The 25,259-nt window shown below is 43.1% G+C and overlaps 1 protein-coding gene across 1 annotated transcript in view; it reads right to left on the reverse strand.

Annotated features, from left to right (window-relative positions):
- Window positions 1–25,259, reverse strand: part of pou6f2 (POU class 6 homeobox 2) — a gene marked incomplete at its 3' end in the record, with an annotated part of 66,694 nt that overhangs the window by 15,066 nt on the left and 26,369 nt on the right. The window contains exons 5-6 of the mRNA XM_079181781.1: window positions 12,481–12,809; window positions 467–604 (exon numbers count right to left, since the gene is read on the reverse strand). Coding sequence (XP_079037907.1) covers window positions 467–604; window positions 12,481–12,809 — 467 coding nt within the window. The remainder of the gene's footprint in view (window positions 1–466; window positions 605–12,480; window positions 12,810–25,259) is intronic.

The raw sequence follows: 25,259 nt of genomic DNA on the forward strand, positions 1-25,259 counted from the left end.
ATGTGCTGTGTGCACCTGCGATAAGATGATTCATTAGATAGGGACCTACAATGACAAGCATCATCGTTCAAGCCTCTGGCTACTGATGGAACAATTCTGCAGCCACCCTGTAAATATGACAAGGTCAGCGTTTTACAGCGACAGGCGCATGCGGATAGGAGAAAGAAGGGCTTTGTTTATTCCCAAAAAGCTTAATATATGGTGGGGTGGCTACCAGAGTGTAGACAAACAGCTTCAAGACAACACACAGCTTCCCCACTAGAAATCTATGAGGAAAGATCAGAAATACTATACAACTGTTTTGTTTGGAGCTGCACACTCGTACGTGATAGATGGTCCAGCAACATTTCTTACAGATCCATTACCAAGGGGACTGAAGTATTTAATTAGCTGTGGGTATAATAGATCATTCAGAATTTTCTTTTTTTTCTTTCTATCATGTCAGCCTCCAATGCACAGCACTCACCTGTCCTTGTGCGTTGGTGACCAGCTGTCCGGTGGCTCCTTGCAGGTTTGACAAGGCGTTGCCGAACACCTGAGAACCGGCGATGGATCCCATGGCTGCTGCCGCCGCTACCGCCGCCTGGCTGGCCAATGGATTCAGCTGGTGAGGACAAAGAAATAATTAGTCTTTATGTCGCCCATGCAGATGTTTACCAGTATAATGGTAATTCTTTAAAAAAAGAAGAGATTCCGGTGGGCTCCGTGTGGGCGGAGCTTCATTGTTGCCAAGGCCAGAAAAGGCTAACCGCAGTGAGGTCTGTGTAGACCAGTAGTCCATCATACAGTTCCCAGAGGTCTGTGCTCCTCAACCCAGTGGGAGGCTCAAGGGTAGGGAGGAGCAGAGAGAACGGGGAGGGTGGTTGTGAATAAGTGGCCATTTTACCACTCTAAGTGCTTCCTCTGGCCCCCGGGGCTCCCCACGGGTCGAGCCGAGCCGCTCCACCCGCAGCATTGGCCCAACAGCATCCGCTTTCACAATAGAGCCAGGCCGTGTGGCCATGCATCACTGTATCGCCAAACGCCCCTTCAATATGCTTCGACTAAGAATTCCTCCTGCGTCATAATGCACTATCGCACTGCTACTTTTGAAGGAGAGGAGGGTTGAAATGACCATTTTCCTACCCTCCGCTGTAATGGACTCATCTGGTCTGGCCTGTGGTTGTGAAAAGAGGCTCCTTGCATCGGGGTTGTAGAGCCCCGCCACATCGCCGAGATTACCCATATAAATCAAGCTAACCACTTATTAGGGGGCTGAAAATGCACTGCTGATTTGGTTGTAGTGCAGCAGAGCAAAGTCTTATTAGGTTGAGTAAGTAGATCAAAGACCAAGAAGAGATAGGAGACCTCCCAATTACTCAACAGAATAGAGAAATAATAGAAACATTGCTTAGAAGCAGGCTGCCTGCTCCCTGCTGCTGAATACCGGTTGTAAACATATTCAAACCAAAATGCTGAAATTACATGTAGAGTTTATATAAAAGGTTTAAAACAGCATAAAGGATTGCATGTGTTATTAAATTATATTTCTGTAAAAATACAATGTGCTGTTAAAGAGATAACTTTACTGAGAGCACCAATGTTTCCGCACTCTCTGTTCATCTGAAATCATTCCGTTGCCATTCCTCTTTTTATCTTACCCCACCACCATATATTATTACACTTTCTGAAATCAAATGATGAAAAAATGCCACAGAGCGATCAATACTTTTTCATTGACAGTAAAGGTTAAGCACATTAAGAATGACACTGCATTTGTCTTATGAAATCATATTTCATGTAGGTGGCCTCAAATTGGCCGTGATTGATATTGCCTCCCCTCGTCTGAAAGTCATCCAGTTTTTCCTCGATAATCGCGAGATTGTCTTTTATGTGTCCAGCAGTTGTCCTTCGGAGATCTCGACGTCTCAAATGTTAGAAACGCACAAACCTGATTCTGACTTTGTAGGCAGAAGTAACAGAAAGGATAACAGAGCCTCAGTCAAGCTACAACATTTAATAGCACGCTCCCACATGACATCACTATATGAACCTACGGAATATTATGTGAGCACATCTGGATGCTCCAACACTTTGGGAACATTCAACACACTGATGGCACTGTTGGAAACAATTTGGGGTTCAATATCTTGCCCAAGGACACTGCAACATGTGGACCGGAGGAGCCGAAGATCGACCCTACCTTTAAATGAAATACTGAAATATCTTTATAAATAATATACACAGTTTAAATGGTTATACTGTATAATAACTTCTTCTTTTTTTACCATCATCATCAAAAATATGCCTCCACATTTATTATGGTAGAAAATCAGTCACAAAAGACAGAGAGGGAAACAATCCTTTCTGACTTTTTCTCATTTAAAGAAAAATGTGAATCGATACGTTGGTTTCATAAGCTTTTAGAATTACTTGAACGTGTCTTTCAAAATCCTAAAAAATACGATTTTTATCAATTTGGGGGAGTTTTCTTGAGACTCATCAAGTGAATTTTAAGCAAACTTTTGACATGTTGATGAAAAGGAAACACGAATTAGGCAAAAGTTGTAATTGTTCATTCATGTTAGATATTATTGGCTGTCTGGAGACCAAGACATTATAAATACATATCAGGGAGGACCGCTACTCAGCTTATCATGTGAGTTAAATGGTCGCGATGTCACAATTTATTCAGTTAAGGCGTTTCCCTTTCCCATGTAGCATCAACTGTTTTCCTATCATGAAAGCTTTCTTACGCAATTGAGGAAGTTTTATCGAATTTTGCTGTTTCCATACAGCTCTATACAGTCCTATGCAATACTTCAAAATGAGCATAAAAATATGTGAAACGTGGCTACTCAGCAGATAAATTCCTCTTCACTTATGACTGAAGGAGAAGTAGTATTTGTAAAATACACATTTGTATAGTACATATAAAACCTAGACCAGCTACCTTTGGTGGTAGTTTCTGTTTTGCAAATATAAAATGCCTTCTTAAGTGTTGATACAGGGCTCTCTCATCTATGTTGTGATAGTGGATGTGGACACAGAGACCAGCCAACAGGGCCAGTTAAACAGTTAAACAAGGCCACAGATCAACACACAGATAATGTGATCTGCTCGGGCGAGCATCCCGAGTCTCCCTTGAAAATCTGCTGTGCTTGGTGTCATTGCGTGAGTGATAGGTTGTTGGAGAAGCTTTCAGATTTATTTGAAACATTATCATTGAGTTTCATTCGATGATAGCCCTTTCAGGTGCCATGTTATTCTGGTAAATCTAGGTGAAAAGAGAGCCGGCTCCACTGGCTGTGGGTAATATGGATAGCAGTTGGAAGGAGAGCCAGGAATAAGGAGCGGCGAGGCTGTGTTCAACACCTAAACAGGTGATTTTCCGCCACGGTGACTCCTCTCAACACCTCGGCGGGAGGCACAAAATGACAGACCTGGCCTAGCATTTGTACTGATTGCATGTGTTGGAGGAGATAAACAGTGATCTTCCAGTTTGCAGAGCCTGCATGTTCGCCATTGTGTTTCGTTCTTTTCATTCCCAATGAAAAGGGGCGTCGAGAGGATTTTCAGCAGCGTCGACCACTCTGGTCAGTGCCGGGATAACAAAAACAAACTGTGTGTTTGTTAAAGAATTGTTTGAGACGTTAAAGTTAAATTGTCTATTTGGCCAAGACATTCTCACATTGTGGAGCAGCAAACCTTTGCACCACTCAAGCCTCCATAATATCATGTGACATCATCTTGTCACCTTTTAGTCACCACAACTGCTATCACTCTCTGCACTATCACAGTTTATTATAGCCAAGTGTAAAGGGCTACACAGGGATCAGCAAACACAAAAGACGTGTCTCTGAAAGGACGAAAAAAGACTGCAAATTCTTAAAAAGGCATTTTTTCTGTGGACGGTATGAAGGGGAGAGAATGTAAACTCCGCCAGGCTCTCCGTTGCCTGTTTGACCATGAGGGTCACCTGGTGCAGCAACCCGTGTAATCTCAGGAATAGAAGGAGAAATAGCGTCCCCACAAACCGTGGAGAGACCCCTGGAAACCAAAATTGTCTGACACAAACTAACTGTGGAGTTTATTCTGGGTTTTGCTCTTTTCATGTGGCCGTTTTAAACTTAATTGCTTTTTTTTTTCCTGGGCCTGCACAGGACAAAAAAGAGCAAAGGTAAATGGACAAAGTGGTGCAGACACCAGCAGGCAGATGTGTCTACTGCTCAGGATTCAGTGGTGTGTAGAAGTTATTTTCTGCACATCTATGATTCAACAACATTATCAAACATATATAATATAAGAATATAAGACCACGGAGAATGATTTAGCAAATTGGTGATCAGTAATGTTATTAATTGACAATTAATGCAGATATATGTACATATACTTTTGTCTAGAAAGTGATACTAAAATGTATTTATTTTCAAAAAGTCTGTCAGATTGATTACAGGTGGAATAAGTAAGCTTGTAAAAATATGACACACGCCAAAGTCTTCATGCTTTACTTGCTACCACTCAAAGTGGGTCAAACGGTGTACATTAACAGTCAATAGCACTATTGTTTCTGAGAAGAATGTCCTTTATCTCTGGAACAACGTGGAAGTCTCCCTCGTTTATCCCGGCCCCACATCCCTGTCTCCTCCCTGCTCTTTTCCCACTTCGGAGTGAATGTAATCAGCTGTGACATGAGAAAACGCGCTCTCTGTCTGTCAGGACTCTGCTAGTCTTCTGCTGACAGTCCTCTGCTGACTCTCCTCCTCCCCCCCAAAAACGGCCTCTCCCCCCCCACCTCCCTGCCTCCCCTCCCTCACATCCTCTGTGCTTATGAACATCAAAATGCCATTAGGCCCTCCAAAACACCTCTGGTCCCTTGGTTAACGGGGCCTCGCACTGTGGTCGTGCACTCTGAGTCCTCCGAGCCCCGGCTATTGCTCACCACTGGGCCTCTGCTCCAGCCGTTGTGAAAAATAAACCCAGAAAAGAGCCATTCTTGAGGAAAAATATTGGGAAGTGAAAGACGGATAGAACAACTGGGGCAGATAACACCCGGCAAAATACAATAACGCTGCATCCGGAGACGGTCGGACATTGTAATTGCTTAAGGCATTGGAGGGACGGTGGTGGCAGCGGGTGTGGATGTGGAGGTGGCATGGCGGGCGCTAATGGAGTGATGTCATATGAAACGGCAGAATGACAGCTAGTTAACTTGGGAGGTTTGGCTGATCAAATAAAATGCATTAACTCCAGGAAATGGATATCGCAGGCAGCCGCAGAAATGGCCATATCTAATGAGGCAAAATGCAAATGAAGGAGGAAAAGAGTCGTGAAAACGTTTAAACTAACTATAAAGGGATGATGGAGTGTCGGACAGTGGCCGTCAATCTCCCCACTCATTACCCTCATGTGAAATTAACAGCAGCTTTAATCATGACATAAAATCTGCTCCAGCCCATTTGTTGATAATTGTGAGGCACAGAGGTTCAGAGTGGGTTCTTTGTCATCAATCACAGCAGCAGTGTATTTCCTGTGGTTAGGGGACACTCAGCGAGTAAAAATATAAGTTATACTACATTCCTCGAACACTATTTCTCTTCCTGAGGAATGATCTATAATATTTAGCTGTTTCCAGATGTATTCAATTTGAAACTACTTGGTGATTAAGTATCTACAGGAAAGTGCTGACCATTTCAGCTCATGATGTGACATATTTGGTGCAGTTATTTCTGTACCATAGTCGTGTTGGGTTGGAAATCACAGCAGCGTTAAACCGGTGTTGCAGTAAATCTACTGCTGCTCCGGCTTTGACTTTAAAGTGGATACCTGTTTTCTTTTGGTTGCTGTGAGAAAATGAAAAATAAAATCATTAAGTCAGGAGATCAGACTATAAAGAAATTATGAACACTGTGATTTTGGTGTGTTATTGAAGACTCTCCTCAGCCTTTGGATGACAAGTACCTCAATTATTCAATACGTAATACAATATATTTCTCCATTTCAGGACTTCCATTCCCATTGCAAAGGCTACTTCCCATTTGTTTTCGTTTAGTTGGAAATCTCTTTTCACTCTGCTGTTGTTTGACATATAAATATAGCATTTGAATGACTTTAATATCCTTCTAATCAATGTCCAGTGATCTTTTGATGTCCTCAATTCAATATAGGAAGGGTCATCCATGCCGCAGCTTTATAAACACAATAAAGGTAAATGATTACTCTCCACTGTGGTGTCCAAAAATACGGCCAGTAATGAAGAGAAATGGAGGAGTTTGAGGGGGAGGCCTGTCATGTGTCATTGGCCAACTCTAAGCCCTAAGATTAATCACGAGAGAGGGGCTCTGTGGCTAAGATGTGGTCACCCTTGATCGATAAATCCGCCTCCCTCCCCTCCCTCCACGTCTCTCTGCTTCACTGTCTCTTTCTTCTTCTCCAAAATATACACAACCGTTGGCACAAGCTAAATCAGCATAAGTGGAGAGATGAATTGATGACATTTACAGCCGTATTTGTATTGATTACTGGAGTTTTGACTTCTGAGGCTCCCCTTTATGAGGAGTTGACTTAAGAAAATGCACTGTTCTTGCATTCTAGTTGAGTCTATTTACACAACTATCAATTGCACATTCCCGTAATAAAAAAAGGGCTTAAGATCCTCCACTAGCAAACATATAAAAATGCTCTTCATAGAGATCAGGGCAGCAGGGTACAGTTTAGAGGAATTTCAATTTACGCAGCCCACTATACATCGCAAAATACCAAATCTAGTCTTCGCTAAACCACGGCTGAAAACACGGCGGAGAAGAATTTCTGATAATATTCCGCAGGGACCACAAATGGGACTTTTGACTTGGTCTATGAGGAGGGCATAATGCAATAACATTGCATTAGAAGGGTCCTTTTACAGCGCGGCAGCGCTGCGCGGCTGTATTCCTTGTGTGAACCGGTGCTCTGTTTGCGGTCACTAATGGGCATCAGAAATTACAGGCAGTGGAATCGCGCCCCGCGGGGGGACTGGCCTCCTCAGCGGAGCGGAGCACTTAGACAGTGTCTGGGAGCCTGCTGGAGGAGGAAGGGGGGAACTCAATGTCACAGCCCTGCCTCATAATTAAAGAAACCCTATTCCTCATCCTCTGTTAGGTGAGCCCTCGCTTGGTGCTCTATGTGAGGGCTCCCCTGTGGGCGTCTAATACGCGTTGCCCCCAATGTGCATGTGGGCTGATCAGGGAGCTGTGCCTTTCTGCTGGGTGTCGGAGCAGGAAGCCCTCTGACCACCACGAGAGTAGCGGTTGCCACGTTTAGAAGAATCACAGACATCAAAAGGCGAAGAAAACAGGTGAAGACTGAAAACCCAACAAAAGTGCAAGGCAGCCTGTAGGTGTAATTTTAAAAGTTAAGAAATGATCCTTCTGAAATATGATAAATTGAAGTTTCTCCCTATTTATGAATTCAGGGCTCATCGTTGGTCCTTAAGTCTGTAGATTTTCTTCCTGCCTAATCCCTCATTTGAAGTAAATAAAAGTAGTAGAGCTGTCATGGTCAGGTTGCTTTCCTCATCTAGCTCCCATGCTTTATAATTATTCATATGAAATGTGGTTCTGTTGATGGGCAACAGTCTTATTTTCTGCTTCAGTCAACAGTGCACATTTGTATTTCTAAATTGTGGAGCGCTTGTTATGTAAGGCAATTTTCTGCCTTCTTAAGAGCCAGATCTCCTGCGCATTAATAAGAGGCTAGGCTGAGCTGCTGGAGAGCTGAGGGCCTGTTCATGCTCTAACCCACACAGCCACAACTAGCAGCACACAGACCGGTTATACATACTTAACAGTTTTATGAGAAAAGTGTCATTTTAAAACAGGTGTTATCATGGATAATGGACAGATGTGAGACGTCTTACAGCTCGTGTGTTTTCACCTTAAGATTACTGCTAAATGTAAGAACACAACTTTACCAGAACCACAGCCAGGATTTTAGGAGATACTGAGATTTTCTGACAACTGATGGTCTGAATGCTTTTTTAAAGGCTCTGAGAAATACTAAACCATTAAATGTACATTTCCTTCACAAAGAAGTTAAAGATAATAAGTCAAAAATATTTTAGCACATCTGTTCCCTCATTATGAGACATGGCCCAGCACTTTACTACTAAATAAACTAAGATAATTATTATAATTATCATAGGTTACTTTTTATCATTTATTGCTTTGGCTTTGACGAGCACTCAAAACAATGACATGTTGATGGTATTTTACTGCAAAATCAGTTGAAAAACTTCTGTAAATTTAGATCTCTGTTCATAAACTCAGTGATCTTTTTCCAAACCACAGACACCACACTTGAGTTACGAGACATTTGATAGATAATGGACTCTTTCCTCAACTTAAGCGTTGCCAGTTTCATCGACAAGCCACAGTATAAGCCATTGGGTCTACATTTGAGCATGTCATTTTAATTTTGATTTAATACCCCATGGAATGATAGCGGCCCGTTTCGCTAAATTGAATAGACGTGGAGCTAATCTGGAAAATCAATTAATCGATGTGCAAGGCTCATTTAATACACAAGTTAATATAATGGGAGAGACACCCGCCGCCCATAAAAAAAAGACACATTTGGAGCAAATTGGACAGTGGTGATTCTAACAGCGGTTGACATAAGTAAAAGTGCACTGCAGTGGAAAAAATAAAAATGACATGAGTGTCTGAAGGGGCCTCAGCTGGAGACAAAAGCAGCAGAGATGGGCCCGAGACTTGAGGAGGATGGTGGAGCGAACGGGAGGAGATGGAGGGCAGAATAGCAAGGAGGTGAGGAGAGAGGGAGAGAGGGAGAGTGCAGACAGCCAGGCCTCTGAAAAGGCCGTTGTGGTTGGCAGCCGCTGACCTTGGTGACGATGGGTTTTCACCAGAGGCTTCTAATGAAGGCTGATTGCCAGGGAATAGTGAGGGAGCCAAGGGGTAGTAAGGGGAGTGAGGGGGAGAGAGAGCAAGAGAGAGTGAGAAGAGAGAAAGAGAGAGAGAGAAAAGGATAGAAGAGAGGCTCAGGTAATTGCAGCACTTGTGGGTCTGAGGCCCTGCGGTCCTGTGATGCCGGGGTGCAGTGGGGAAGAAGAGAGATGTCTGTGGACGCTTTGGTGGTAAATTGTGGAGCACAGGGGTAGGAGGCAGGGCCCTAGGCTGTAATTACCCCTATGAGTGTGCCGCTGGAGAGTGGACAGGCCCAGTGTGGGGCTCTGACAGCGATCAAGGAGACGACTTGCGAAGGGGAGTAGAGACAGACACACAGACAGACGGCAGGAGTCTGATGGTGGAGGAAGAAGACGGGACGCCTCCATCTCCAAAAACCAGCCAGCCAGACACTGGACCAAGGTCAGAGGCTATTAGCTAACACGTAACATGCCGGGGACAAGACAGCCATGACAGGAGACAGTGTTGAAGACGCTGCTCCCGGTTGGGGAAAGACATAATGTAGAAGGATTTGGCTAAAAAAAAAAAAAAAAAAGGCGACTAATTAGATGAGAGAGAGAGATGTTGGGGCGCCACTGGATGGCGCAGCAGGGTCAGGAGGGTCCCGGGCATTCCTACTGGAATAAGAGAGTTGATAGGCTGGCCTAAGCTTCCCGCTGCCACGGATCAGTATGTACTACCGCTCCTCTCCCTGCCTGGGCTGATGTAACTCACTGGAGTGGCAAATTACACCAGACCTACAGCTGTAGCCCGACATTATGATTAATTTGATCAGTAATTTCTCCTGTTTTTCATTTTAATCGCCGCGACCATTCTGCTGTGGCAGGTCTTTCAGATCTAATTAAGATCAATTCCGGTGTAACAGACTTGGCGAGCGCCTTTACCCCGTCAAATCCCCGAGCTCTCCGGGCGTGGAGAAAACCCGCAGCTCTAATCAATCAACTTCCAGCAAAATCCAGCGGGCTCCCGCAATCAGCCCATTAACACACTTAAGCAAATTTCATAATCTCCCCCCGTCTATTTGTCATCACTGTGGTGGCTATTTCAGGCAGCCACAGGCCGCATCTCACTGTACTCTGTTGGGGAGCAGGGAGGGAGTGGGCTGGGCTAGAAAGGCAAATTCTGACTCTGTTTAACCAAATTAGCTGCAGTAATCGAAGTTCAGACCATTGAATCAAGGGGACACAGTCTGTTGTGGTGTGATTGGCATTCCAATCGGGATATTAATAAGCCAATTAATGAATTCCGTTTCCCAAATTAAAAACAGCAAACACTAAAAACTCTGGGGACGTAACGAATGCTCAGGATTCCCTCACTACGGGTTTACCAAGAAGATCACACACCTCCCATGAGATGAGAATTACAATGGGACATTAATTGGAACATAATGAGTGTTTGTCTCTCTGCAGCTCTGTGCTGTATTTCCAGCAAATAGTTGAATGGCTGGGTAATTCTGCACGTCTGAATAATGACGGTGGGAAATAGGGGTGTTATCTGAGTAATGCTGATTGTATTATAGTAATTATGACTTGACTTTACCGCAAAGACCGGCTCCTCAGGGTGAAGCATGGAAATACCAGAAATGCCCTCCTGTGTGTTCACTTTAAACAAACAAAAGGAGGATCACGGCGACAAGTCACGTGCGTTTTTGAGAAGCTCACTGCTCAGGGAGTCTGCACAAATTAAAAAAAACTACAGTGATTCTGGGACGGAAAATCCAATCACTGACCCCGGCGGTGGAGAGAGGAGGCGCTGCTGTTTAAATCCTATTGCATCTTTGAGTGGGTGCTGAGGCTGCGACCTGTCCTTGGGCGAGCCCCTCGCTGGGTGACACACTCTTTGACAACACCAGCACTGACCCAGAGAAACTAAACCTTTTACGGCCTTTCTGCCTCTCCCACACACACACACACACACACACACACACACACACACACACACACACACACACACACACACACACACACACACACACACACACACTTCATAATCCTATTTGATGAGGCAATATCTTAATGATACCCGATGTGGCCCCTTTAGCCCCCTCAAGGGAGGTCTGTCCTCAGTCATCATAATCATCCTCACTGCTTCTTTTAGAGGAAGACAATCTGTATAACGTGAAGGGTTTCAGCCTTATCGATGCAGGGAGCTGTTCTAAAGCAACCCGGCTGCCTTTGTGAGTCAGAGAGGGAGGGCACAGATTCCAGGAAATTTAACAAAATATTGTTTTCCTTATAAATCAGAGACTTATAAGTAGGATGGTCTGATTATAGTGTACCTGTTATCCGAGGTCTTTGTGCGTTGCCTGGTGCAAGCTTAATGTGTGAATCTGTATGTTGGTCAGTAGCCCTTGTATCCACAGTCAGACTGGACATTGTGTTTGGTGCAATGTAGCGGCTAGCCTTTGGAGCCCATTAAATCCAGAGGCTGTTTTGCCTGCTGAGTCTCACTAGGCCGTGACAGGGCCGGAGAGGGCTGCACGGGGGAAACAAATAGCCCAACTCATCCTGGCCATAAAGAAGGTTGCACCACAACCCAATAAGGGTCTGACGCTGATGAATGTGACCAGGGACAGAAAGGCGACCCTGGCCAGTCTCCACCAGAAATGAAACCATAGGGATATAAAATAGGTTATTATCGTCACACAGTGACAGCCAAACGGACAGAAGGGCAGAGATGGATGGACGGACAAAGTGACTAAAAAGGAGGTTGAGCAGGAGGAGCAGCGAAGATTAAGGGACAGATTACAGCCGGAAAAGTCCAAGGTTGGATAACCTCAGAATCCCTCCTGAATCTGCCGTAGGAGAATCTGAGTCGGGCTTCTTGTCTGGTTGTGAGGCTTGATGTCCTCAAATGCGTCAAAGCTTCGGCAGCGAGATGCGTATTCTAATAGCTCCACACAGACAGAAGAGCTGCCAGCCTCCATTCAAACGCTGCCACTTGATAAAGATCAAGTGCTGACAGAGAATCAAGCATCGTGCTGCTTATGCGCGTCAGTTCTTTAAGTGGAGGATTATAGAAATTACAAATAGAATGTGTAGTAAGTAATTAGCTGGGTATGCTCCTTGTGATATAATGTATTTATTGTGTCCTTGCGACTGGGTATCTGCGTACAATGGCGAGAGTTGAGATCATGCAAAAGCGAAGCACCAATCTTAGATACGGGTCGATTATACTGCTGATACTGGCCGACATATTGGATGAAATAAACCAGATATCAGTCAGAAGTAAACAATGAATCCACATTGAATACTGTTTCTTGGTCAATATTCAATATTGAAAAAATCACAACTTTATAAATCTTCTAGAAAAGTATACTTAACATTTGTGAAAGTCTGAAAAAGAAACTTGGTGTATGAATATCTGAAATGATAACTATGCGGTGATATGTAGCTACAGCCTCATGTGACCTTAGACTAAGAATTATTATTATCAGTATCAAAAAAATAATATTGAATCAAACAAAAGAAAGTCATAGAGCCAACTCTCTGAGTTAGCGTATCAGACTGAGCTGGATTGGTGAAGCTCATGGACTCACCGGCAAAGACATGGGTGGGGTGACGGGCGAAGGAAGGCTGCGGGCCGGCGACTGGTTGGGCCGGTGCGGCGGGGAGAGCTGCGGGTGTCCGGAGGTGGAGGAGCAGGAAGAGCCCGGAGACGGGACAGAGGTCTGCTGCTGGCTGGGCGGGGTCATGTGATGCTGGGATGACAGCTGGTTCTGGGTGTGGGCGAGGGTCTGTTGGTGATGGTGTTGCTGCTGTTGCTGCTGCTGATGTTGTTGTTGCTGCTGCTGCTGCTGGTGGTGGTGGTGCTGCATCTGTTGGAGCTGCTGCAGGTGTTGGAGCTGGGAGCTCAGTGATGAGGTAGCTGTTGATGAAAGAACAGCGAGTTGTTTGATTCATCTTTGTGCTGGAGACCTGAACTCTCCATATAGAGAGCAACAAAACACAAATCAAATTGGAACGGACAACATGTGTTTTAGCACATAAACAGCGAGCCCTCATTATTTGAAGAATATGCTCACACCTCAGATAGAAACACTGGACACATGGAGGTGTGGGATGTATAGCATGAACACAGAGAGAGATGCAAATTGCATGGAGCCACAACAAGGTCCTCCAGGGTTTTTAGGCTGCATGATAAGAGTCAGTGAATTTAATTTAGATATTTGGAGGACAAAGCTATCAAGCCTGACTGATATAATTGCTCTCTCTGGAGCCAAAAGTCTTCATTGTCACTTGGAGAATGTCAGAATCTTTGGTTTAATGGCTTAAAATCTCATAAGAAAGAGACATCCATCTTCACTGGAGGACTTCAGAAATAAACCCATTAACTAATTGGATCCCATAATGGAGCGCCATTAGAACTTAATTTCTACATTTAAATGCTTATACATTTTTATGCTGCTTAAAAAAACAGTTAGCACTCAGACTGAGCCAGTCTGCAGCCACACCAGCATGCAAATACTCCCAAAGGACCCGGAATCCACCTCAAATATAAGATCGACAACAAATAATGTCTACTAAAGGTATCAACCGTAATGCTATACGTGGAGAATTGGGCTAAAAAACAACAGATAAGCTGACCGTCACAGCTCCTTAAATAGAATAAAGGACAAAGCACACAGATATGATGGATAGAAAAGTGTTTTTATCCCACTGCTCACATTCAGAAAGCTCTTCATGGCCTTAAAATCCTTAAAAGAAACTATATTCTATACAAAACAATGAATGTATACAGTGACACAAACAAGTAATTCATAGGTCAATATCTATGGCCCATTAGCTTAGAATTGTCAAACTGGTAAATAGATCCAACACATTTAAAAGATTGAAAAGTAAAACATTATAAATGATATAAATGCACAAAGGCAAATTTTTTTCTCTCTCAACTAATTTAATGAAACCCATTTTCTACTAATATATAAAGAAAAGTGCATTCAAATTCCCTTATGACAGATTTGATTAAATTTGACACATTGCATGTACAGTATATATATATACATATATATATGAAACATATATATATATCTATATATACGTTGAAAGACCCCGGACTACAACACAATGTACTATTAAAGTGTCTTGAAACACAAAGGAATGAATAACAATGGAGCGTTTGTGAACATCTGTTGATAATGCAGCCGGGCAATTGTGAACAGCGGCGTAGGCAAGCTTGTATACATACAGAATCGATGCACTTAAATAATTTACGTATGGTTGCCTTATAAATGATGAATAAAACATCAGGACAGACAAGTCTTTGATTAGTGTGGTCACTGCGACTCCGGGACAGGCGCATATGAACATTTGATGAACATCAGATCATCCTCCTCTTTCCTCACCCTGCAGAAGAAAGCCAGCGTCTCTTGGCCAGTAAACAGTACACTTTTATATTTCTTCTACCTCTTGACACATTGACACCCCTCTCACTCCCCCCCCCCAATCATGAATTATATATCACCTGTGCAAACGGCAAGAGTCCAATTCTCACTTGAATTTTTGGGGCGAGTTGTCTAGCAAGCGGCGAGCCCCTGACAGGACCGGCTCGCTCCCTTTGCAACTTCGCCACGACAAAATGTTGAGCCCCCCCCTTTTTTTTTTTTTTAAAGATGGAATAAAAGGGAACAAAGACGGAGAAACAAAAGGAGGGGCGAAATGAGACTTCTGTCAAAGAATTATCTAAACCAGGCGAAGATCAAAGACGACTGAAGAATTTCCTGCAGCGCCAACCATTACGCCGAAGAACAAGAGGTACAGCGAAAAATATGAGGCAAAAGAAAACAAATACAGAGGGAATATGGAAGAAGCCCCATGTGGCCTTATTATAAGGGCTACACCGCAGGTACTATATTCTTTAACAGCAGTGCTTTATAAATTCTGTCATCTTGTTAAGATTGTCAGGACCACTGACCCTCCCTTCCCCTCTAACTGGGCAACTGGCATTTTGAGGCTCATTCTTCTAACCACAGCTGTCTGATTGCTTTGGTTGAGCACATAATCCAAACGGCTTGTCTCAGCTAATTGTTTGCGCTCCTTCCTCCAGCAGACACAAGGCCGGGGATGAGAGTGGGAGCTTCACTTGTGATGGAGAGAGGGCAAAAGGGTGCCGGGATCCTATACTGCTCATTATATCTCCCACTGTCTCTTTGTTGTGTTTCATATTCACTAGTTCTCCCGACTGCGATGCAAGCAGCGCTCCCACTTGATCATCACGCCCGAGGGGGGGTGTAAGAGCAAGGGGTCCCACTTTCACTGTTGTCACAACTCGCCTGCGTTAATGTTTATAATGAGGAATGAGCCAGATCATAAAAAGGGAGTCATGCAGCTAAATGATCAGATACAAGCTGAACTGTGGCATTTTGTGCTCCATTTAACCATTTAACAACAATCATTTGGGACTATGCAACACCAGCACTGAGAAGTCTACGGCCTCCAACCTCAGTGCTTTGAGAAACTGTCTGCCATCTCTTTCTCTTTTTTTTTTTTTTGCTTTAGTACCACAGTAGAAATCAACCGTTATCTTTGACTGTCCTGGTCCCAGCTTCTGAAGTACTGGAGGACGAAGCGAGACTGATTGTCAGAGGTCGAAAGGCGAGGTCAAAGTCGCCTCATTCGTCAGACAAAATGCTATTTTTGTTTCCTGTGCGGTTGAAGAGTGAAGGTGGGGGGAGGCAGCCTGCTCTCTCATTACCAGCGCTATCCCAGTAGTCCCCGCCAACCCCTCTATTACGCCACTTTTCTCTCTGGGGCTGATTCGACTCCTTGTTTTCCTCTCAATGCACAACACCTCGGTTTACAACCATTCCCTAACAGTTATCTTATATATCGTTTGTGTGTGTGTGTGTGTTTGTGTGCAGGTGGAGTCAAGGCATAATCCAGACTTTTTACATATCTGCCACATTGACAACTCAACCAATATGTGAACTTTGAGGAACATGCTGGACATTAATGTTGAAATACTGCCACAAAGGCACAGTGTGTGTGATGTGCATGTATGCAAATGGCATGAGATGCACTTGTAGCAAAGAGACACACTACATAACATATTCCTGTTTCACCTCAAACTAGGCTGCCGCTGTAAATGTATCGGGTAAAAAGAGATATCTATTGACGCATTTAGGCTGGCTGGAAAGCTTATAGGAATAGGTGCCCATCATATTATAGCCCTTAGAAATGGCCCAGCCAAGGCCAACAGGAAGTGTGACTTCAGTCAACGTTTCAAAAAGACGGCATCAAACTGTGTGCGCTCCGCACAGAAGAAAGTACGGTCAGACGAAGGCAGAAGTGATTAACTCAAAGTTTCTTGTGGGTCATAAAGGGAAAGCGTCTGTACAAACCTCGGTAAAGAATGTATTGAGTTCAAAAGGATGAATCAAATCTAGTCGTCTTTATGTCAGATCAGTGTGTGTGCACTGAATGCCTTTCTTGAGGATACCATTGGTGTTGGAATACGTGCGTCTACCTGCTGTTGTAGCGCCTGAATGTCTTTGGTATCACTTAGTATATTAAGAGCTAATCAGACGCTGCAGATGAGCCTGTCAAAAGTTAATGAAATTGTCCAATGTGACCCGCCCTGTATTTTTAGGAACTGCTCGAGTCTAAACACAGCTGCCATTCTCTAACAAGAGAGGTGAGAGGGGACAAACAAGCTCCCCATTACTGCTCTGCCTCACGTTCCGCTATGGGAGTCCATAAACCACGGTCTCAATTGCCTTTTCAGAGAGTCACACTGATAATTACTCCACTGGAGGTAAGGAGATTTAGCCTCTATGAGATCTGGTAATTACAAATGTGGTCAAAGGAAGGTCATTTTTACTCTGCGGATTAGAGCGGAGCACTCGCTCCCTGATGAAGTGGATAACGTCACTGTTTCTGCACTCATTTCTTTAGTTCACTGTAAACTTTTGGTCTTTTTGGTCACATTGATAATACTCGTCCATGCAACAAAACATTCTTTATTTTCATTAGTAATTGATTACGTTTTCTTCACAATAACTGATTTAACCTATAAACTTTTACACAACTCAAAAAAATGTGTCCGGAATTCTTAATTAAAGAAAAAAGTAGCAGTACTGCAACAACAAAAAAATCACTGAAGTACCAAAGCAATTTTTGCAAAATGTACTTAAAATATTAAAAGTACTTTGAATGCAAAAAGACGGCGTATGTGAGTGTTGTATTATTGCTGTATGTGTTACAGTGTCTTTCTATTACTGATGCAATAATGTGTAAGTAGCATTTCTACTGTTTTGTATACTGCTGTTTCATTAATAACAATGCATGTTAGCGTTGTTTTGTTAGCTTTTATATGTTGTGTATGTACAATCTTAATTTGTAAACTATAGCGTCTGAATGCAGTGGAGTTAAAATAGAATTGGAGCACAAATTTGTGTTACATCCCTTTTACCAGCGAGTCCAAACAACTGGTAATCAGGTTAAAGAAATGGAAAATAGATTCCTGCTTTGGCGATGGCTGGAATACACATGGAGAAAATGAAACTTTAAAAGGAACTAGTGAACTGCTGAATAAAAACATTACTCAGAGCCACAGCGGGCAATATCTCTGTTTCAGTCCTGCTGCAGGGGAACTCAGCGACTACACAAAAAAATAATAAAATAGGCAGTTAAGATTTGAGTGGAGTCGCGGAGCCACAGGATTTTAGAGAGTAAACCACATCGCTTGTAGGGATCCAGAGATAATGCTTTCACTTTGTGATGCAAGGCAATATCAAGCTGTGTTGTAGAATTCTCACTCTGGGGGAAGCATTTCAAAGAATCAAATCCTCTCCATGGAGATGTTACACATACAAGAAAATCCCCGTGTGCTTGGTAATGTTGCCCTTTGCTGTGTTGCTTACGCGAGGTTATTGATTTCCAAAGTGTGGTCCAGGGACCTCTAGGGGCCCTTGAGAGAGTTCCAGGGGGTCCCAAGCAAAGTAAGGTCTACTTTAATTTCACGATTTCGTTCCCGAGATAGAATAATATAGTAGCTGTTTCTGCCTTTTAATACGGATCTGTGCAATTAAACTGTGTGTTAATGAGGCTGAAAATGTGCATGTTTTCTTTCCAACTAAAACATATAAGAATTAATTTCACAAATGAGTTGAACTCTCTCTGCTTGAAGGTTTGTTTATCAGTAATCCGATTTAAAGAAAAGCCACTCTCTTGAACCTCCATGGCACATGTCTGTTCTTATCTAAGTCTAAAACTGAAAATGTGGTCCTTTAGGACGAAACCTTATTCAATCACATGACGAAGCACTTATTGATGATATACAACATCTTCTTTAATCAAAGTAAAGACCACACAAACAAGATCTCTTGTGCACATTGAGGGTTGACCCCTTCTTTTGGACGCGATGAGTTTCACTCTCAATTCAGATATGCGGACAGTTTGTAATACTGTGGTTCCCAGTCAGGGGTCCAGAAGGTGCCGGACCCCCGCCTCCTTCCTCCCCCCTCTTCTGTCTGCCTGGCGGGAGAGACTGGGTTATTACAGCGTGTTCATGGTCCCATCATGTGTCGTCAGACCAAAGCGGAGGCCACAAGTAAAAGCCTCATGCAAAATTTATGTTCATGCGGCTGTTTCAGTGGGTGGAAAAATCAATATTGCGGGCCTGATGCACGGAGATGACTGAGTGCTCTCTGACTGACAGTAAAAGCTGAGAGAGATTGAGGGGCTACATTTACTGCTCTAGAAATGGAGTGGAGTTGTTCTAATAGTCTAGTACACCCGACATTTGAATATCATTGTGGATTATTTTGGTAACAACTTGGATTTTGAGGGCTTGAAGAAATTACGCCATTAGCGAGAAGAGAACAAATAAGGAATGAGCCAGCTTGTTTTCAAATCGTCTAAAACACATCTTGCGTTGTGGTTTCTGAGCAGCTACAGTATTGTATATTATGGGGTTATTAAGCCTTCCCTTCCTTTCCAACTTACACAGATACACAATGATTGTAGAATAATCAAAAGACAATGTGGGTACGAGGAGGACATCATAGGGATTTTGTTCTGCGCTGCTTCGCTTACATATGCTTTTGATAGCGTACCACATACCCACAGTGCATTTGGGGAGGAATGTGAGAAGAGAGCGAAAGAAAGTGAGAAAAAGAAATTCAGTGGGATGAAATAACCCCAAACAATGGGATTTGCTTTCCATTCTTCTGCCTCCATCTTCTGTCTTTAATTATTCCCTTTGGTTGTCTGAGGGAGCGTGTAAGCACTTTCACACAGCACAACATGCCCAGCAGCACAACACTGTCTGCCTTAGTGATGTGGAGACTTCTGAGTGACACTGAGCCTCTTGTGATTATTAATGCTGTTTAATACAACACAGGGCAGCCGCTATGATTGAGGGAAAAAACAGATTTCAAAATGCATGCATTCAAAATGCAATGTGAATGGAATTATGTACAACACGAGCACTGCACTTGAGATGCATTTTTCCCCGCGCTACATAAACAATGTGTACATCACAAAATGAAGGCTAATATTTTGTAGATACACTGAAAATGTGCATTTGATAACAAGTACCCACTGTGCTCTATTTCGTACACAGCATTTAATGGAACCTCAGCTGATCCTGGAGGGATCCTTTGTGCCGGTTTAGTAGTTTCTTCCTGAATCGTATATGAGATATTTGAGAGCCCAGAACGATGTATGATGAATGAAGCAGCATGCTACTTATACGCTTATCGTGCTCACTGACTAGCAACAGGTTCAGCAAAGGGCAGCCGCAGTAAATGAAATTCCGCACCGGGACAATATATCATCAAAAGAAATGTATGCACCCGAAACTTACAAGCCTTCTTCAGATGCGGACAAGGTGCCTGACGGGGTTGGGGGAAGGGGGTGAGGATGGGATAGTAGGGAAGAAAAGGGGGGAAACGGGAGAATAGGGGGGAGGTTTTTTTTCTTCTCTCTGGATGGGTGACGAGCAAGCAAGGGGAAGCAGCAGATTTTGTTGAATCAGTTCTATTTTCATACTGGCTGATCTGTGTCTTTTAACCATTTCACCGCAGCTGGAAAATGAAAGTACAGCGGCTAATTTCACAGTGAGAGCTCACTGAAGAAACCCCCCCCCCCGGTCTGTGGGAAAAGGTGCTAAGTCTACTTTGTCATTGTGAATTACGGCAGTGTAATTCAGGAAACGGGCTTGTGTGTATGAGAGGAAAAAAGTAGAAAATATGTTTCGAAAGAAAGGCAAGAAAATGCCTTTCCTCCCTAGCTGGAGATAGTGAGTTTTACTTATGATCTGAGAGAAAAAGATATCTCTCTCTCCCCAAACATGCCGTCCTGTACTGATGCCACAGGATCCATCTGTGATGTGTCTGCAGTTAGTCCAGAAATAGCACCCACGGGACTTAACACACTCCTCAGGCCTCCTACGGGACCTTTTAAGCTGCACTGATACTGATAAAAGCCCCACAAATCTGGCCCCCAGATACCTCAGCCATTAATTAAGGTAATTAGGCCCTGGTCAGCAATTAGTAACCACAGATAGCTTTTAGCAGCGGCTAAGGCGTCCCCGCTGGTGAGGGGTTTGGTTCCACACCATCTGCTGACAAATGTCACCACAGACTCTTTGGTTTCACAGACGGGGAACCGGAGAGCCGTGTTTTAGAAATGACCTCTGTGTGATCCTGACCGGCTCCCAGACTCCCAGAGCCCCTCTGCTGCTGCAGCCCGACCGCTTTGTTTGTTCTTCTCACTTCTTTGGTTCTGTTCTCTTTCAAATACGGAGGAGAGAGCTCGATGAAAATCCATACAAGCTGTGCACGGCCGGAGTGGAAAAAGGAAACATTCACTGCACAAGGTATCGATTAAAATTAGAACATCTGGGCTGAGTGTAAGTAGTATTGATTAGAGCGTAATGCTACATTGATTTGCTTGTATTATTAAGTCCATGATAGATCCATATTGATACAATGCTAGTTTAAATTATAATGTTATATATAGTTGTATTAAAAGTGCAGATACAGTATATCAAAATGAAGCTGTACATATAGTAGCATTAAGCAGGTTTTCACAATGAATCATTACTCAGATGAATTATTTACATCAGGACATTCCTGAACGCAAAGTACACAAATTCACAGGAAAGCTTCAACAAAAGCAAAGGCCGACTGTAAAATGTGAGAAACCTTCACAAGTAAATTTGGCATTTATACTAATATGAAAATACAGCAGTGTGTGTATTTCATCCTGTGGCAACACACAGTAGAAACACAGATAAAAGCCTTAGAGAACAGATCATGCAATAACTCACATTACTGGCGAATGGGAAATAAAGGATGCAGCTGTGCTACTTTACACAATTCCACATTTGAAGCAATCGGTGATAACACCATTTTCATTCCGGTTCAGTCCCATAAAATTACCATTAACATTACAACTCATGCAGAACACAGATAAATGTAAAATGTCACCCAGTTCTGCCAGGCGGGAATTCCAGTTCCACAAGATTACCATCTCTGCCTGCTCTCTCCCACTGCACCTTGTCTAATATTTCATTTACAACATTTCATAAGTTCATTTTCCCCTCACTGACCATGTAAATCACAAATCAATTTTCATTTAAAATGCTTGACTACAGATTGTTGCTGAAAGCCACTGAATTGCGCCTCAGCAATATGGCAGACCTTTAGCAAATCTTTCGGAAACAGTCTGGCCGGAAAACGGAGGAAAACAGTGAAATGTAATTTCTACAAAACAACCCCGGGGTCAAGTGGTCAAGGCATTTACTGGAAGCATTTTACAAATGCTGAAATATCATGAAAACAATACACATTATGTGCTGTAATTTTTTTTCAGATCCACTACGCCCTCATTTATTTAAACCTCAGTCTTGAGATCGACTAGTCTACTCACCAGGAACAAAATGCTGATTGTTATTATGATGAAAAGATGAACACCATTGATTGGGCACATACTCGTTACATGCAACAATCGTACATGCTGAATATGTATTGAGGGAATCAGTGTGCAGAAGTTCAGATAATTGAGATAATATTAAAAAATACTCACATAACTTGTAATATTTTTCACTGTTAATTTAGACGGACACAACAGTATGCATGTTTCACATTTAAAAACTTAATTACCTTAATTATCTGTTAAAGCACATGAGCTAAGGGAGTAGAAAACAGCTGGATTAAAATAGAATAATTCTGCATCTTCCTAATTATTCATGTAATTGGAAGCTAATTTGTCATGTTGGCATTCAAAACCTATTCTCTCCTAATAAAAAAACATTTAAATAAATGCAGTCGACTCCCTGTAAACACAGTGCAGACAGACATACTGTGTAATGTAGAGGGACTGTCTTGTAGATTGTGTGTTTATGGCAGGAGGTTTGCAAAAAGCCTCCCTCAGTGTTTACCAGTGAGGGCAGATGTCAGGGTTTGCTGTGGAGGAGCAGACACAGCCACATCTGATTAACAATATTATTGTCCTCCTCCACACCGTCATAAAGACTCATCCTCCCCCCCCCCCTCTTTTCTTTTCTTTCTCTCTTTCTATTTCAGGCTCTGGCAGTGTGCTGTCCTGTGGCATGGCTGAGCCAGAGTGACACTGCCACCATCCACAGAAACAAAACACGAGTCAAGAGCCAGAAGGTTAAGACAAACAGCACGACTGTGTTTCTCCAGACAGAAAACAGAAAAATATCTCGGGATACATGGATTAAAATGATATTGCTGTATATTCAAATACACCGTGCATCATTTGTACTGTTTTTTTTTAGCAATTATGAAATATATCGAAGTTGAATTCAGAACAAAATCATTAGCATGTCTGCAACAAGTGAAACACCAGGGGGGAAATTTACTTACATCTCAGCTTCAAAAAAAGACATCAGAGTATAAATCATGAGTCCCGTGGGAGTGTCTGTGTGTTCATACGTGCAGGTACAGTAAACCTGCGCTTCAGCCTGAGTGTAAATTTGTGTGTTTGATTCTAACCCTCTCAACGCTGCTCTGTACTTTTCGATTGGTGATTTTTTTTTTTCTCCTTCTCTCCGTCGCCAAACTGCCACAAAAGCAGTAACCCCGCACGTTTCCAAGCTGCTTATTGAAGACAAACAATAAAACCAGTGGCAGATATCAATGGCAGAGATGAGAACCCGGGTGCCATATCTGCTGGGACTGCCTGGCGAACCTGCCTCTGTCTGCGCTTCATCTCCAGCAGCACCTCTCACTCTCAATTATTTGGCTGCTGTCACAACAAATCAATCAAATTACCGCTCCAGGACTGTGTGCAGCTGCTCCTATTGCACCGCTAGTTGCATTAGCTTTGAAATGTATGAGGTCTACATTTTATCACTGTTATTTATTTAATGCAGCTCTCTCCCCTGTGAGTCATCTCACAACCACAGCAAAGTTAAATCATTAAAGGACGACGTGGAATACATACTGCCTGAGAACACCTCAAATTAAACAGCGATGAGGGAGAAGGGATGGGTTTGGCCTCTATTGTGTTAAAATGGCAGGTGTTGATGTGAGGAAATGTGGACCGCTTGCTCCGAGTCCTCTTAATGCACTCCTCTGTTGGCTGAATGTGCACACAAACAATGGCTTATTTATTTTGTCATCCCAAAATGATTCGAAAAATTCACACACGAGGAAAAAAACTAAAACGCGCACACAACGAGCAACTAGTGTGGCTGTAAGAAACCCTAAAGAAAGGATGTTTGAAATTCTCTAGTTTCGATAATGTAACGGGTAAAGGGACACAGAGGTATAGCCACAGCAGACAGGGGTTAAGTCAGTGGCCCGGCCCGGTGATCTAACCTCTTAAAGGAGCAGCAGCCAGCTGAGGCAGAAGAGATGCAGTCTGACATGTCTTACTAGTGTGGAAACATTTGGCTCCCCCCCCCCCCCCCCCCGAGGAGCCCACCCTTTGGTGGTGTAATGAGCAGAGTGATTTCCCTAATTTGTATCGCACCAACACTCGCAACCTGCGAACGACACCGCTGAACATTTTCATCAGAACGGCAGACAAGCCTTTGATTGGCACTGACACCGGGTCTCATTACTGCAGGTGAGTGGGATGCCGACCTTTATCAGGAAGCCTGAGTGCTGTTTTGTGTTTCCTGCGGACGAGTACAGAGGAACAATGCTCTCACCTCACCATTAGAGCTCAGCTCTCTGATGTGGTGCGCTGCCTGGCTTTCTGCTCACAGCAAATAAGATGGGATATGCTTATTAATATGAAAGAGCTCCAGTAAACTAGCTTCTTGCATTACCTTTGAGTGAGTCTTAGAGAAGAAGAGCAGACAGATGAGACTTTGTTCTGCTTCCTCCCATTGGGCATTACACGGTACAGTGCTTTGATACAACTAGTTTTACAAGTGTGGTAATCATGTTTTGCTTGTTATAAAATCGTGTGAAATAAAAGCCGATTAAAAATGCATCAGAAAGTTAGCATCATATCACACAACAACCAACGATCTGAACGTGTTCTGTCTGCATCAGTCGTACATACTTATGTTTGAAATTGTGAAAATCACATATGTTTTTTATTCATATGAGCCGTCACATTTACAGACCTCTAGCATGACCCAACCTAGTTTTTTCCTCTGTGAAGTCAGCGAGAATTGTGTGCACTCTGTCACAAAAGATAACTTCCTCCCTTGTTTAGTTTCATTGGGAATTTGTTTTTACTGCATGTTTGCAGGCATAAATCATTCTGACAAATAACCAGTTACACTGGTGCCTGTGTTTACTGAGTCTGCCACAAGACGCTGCTCAGTTATATTTAAGCAACTGCTCCAAATTTATAGCACAACCCCATTACAGTGATAGTTATTCATCACAGTCAGAGGGAGCTGCCCTCCTAAAGCTCACAGCGGTGCAGCCGGTCCCCTCTTGTCAACACGATGCTTACAGAGCTTTGATTAGTGCGATCAAACGTGTGATCAAAGATGCTGCTGTTACTAGTTCATCTGATTTGATCTTTTCATTAAAACAGAATATGAAACTGTACGAAATGAACAAACTGGACTGACTAAAAATATTCTAATATAACTTAATAAACATTACATTCTCATATAGACTATGACTATGAGACTGCAAGCATGTCGGCTCTCATGTAAATAATTCAAGTCCTCCACCCTCAGCTGCCCATTGCCCCAGACAAACAGCCGTATTAGTTGGTCATTAGCTGCCTCATTACATTTAAATACAGCCATTGGCTGGGCTCCTCCCGGAGTCTCATTATTGTGCCTCACAGTTGTCTTGTGTCTGATCTGACGCTAATTAGCTAACAGCGTGAGCGCTGTAAAGCACACTTGCTCCTGAGGTCGTGAAATGAG

The sequence above is a fragment of the Pholis gunnellus genome (genome assembly GCF_910591455.1).
Source record: "Pholis gunnellus genome assembly, chromosome: 20".
Lineage (NCBI taxonomy): Eukaryota > Metazoa > Chordata > Actinopteri > Perciformes > Pholidae > Pholis > Pholis gunnellus.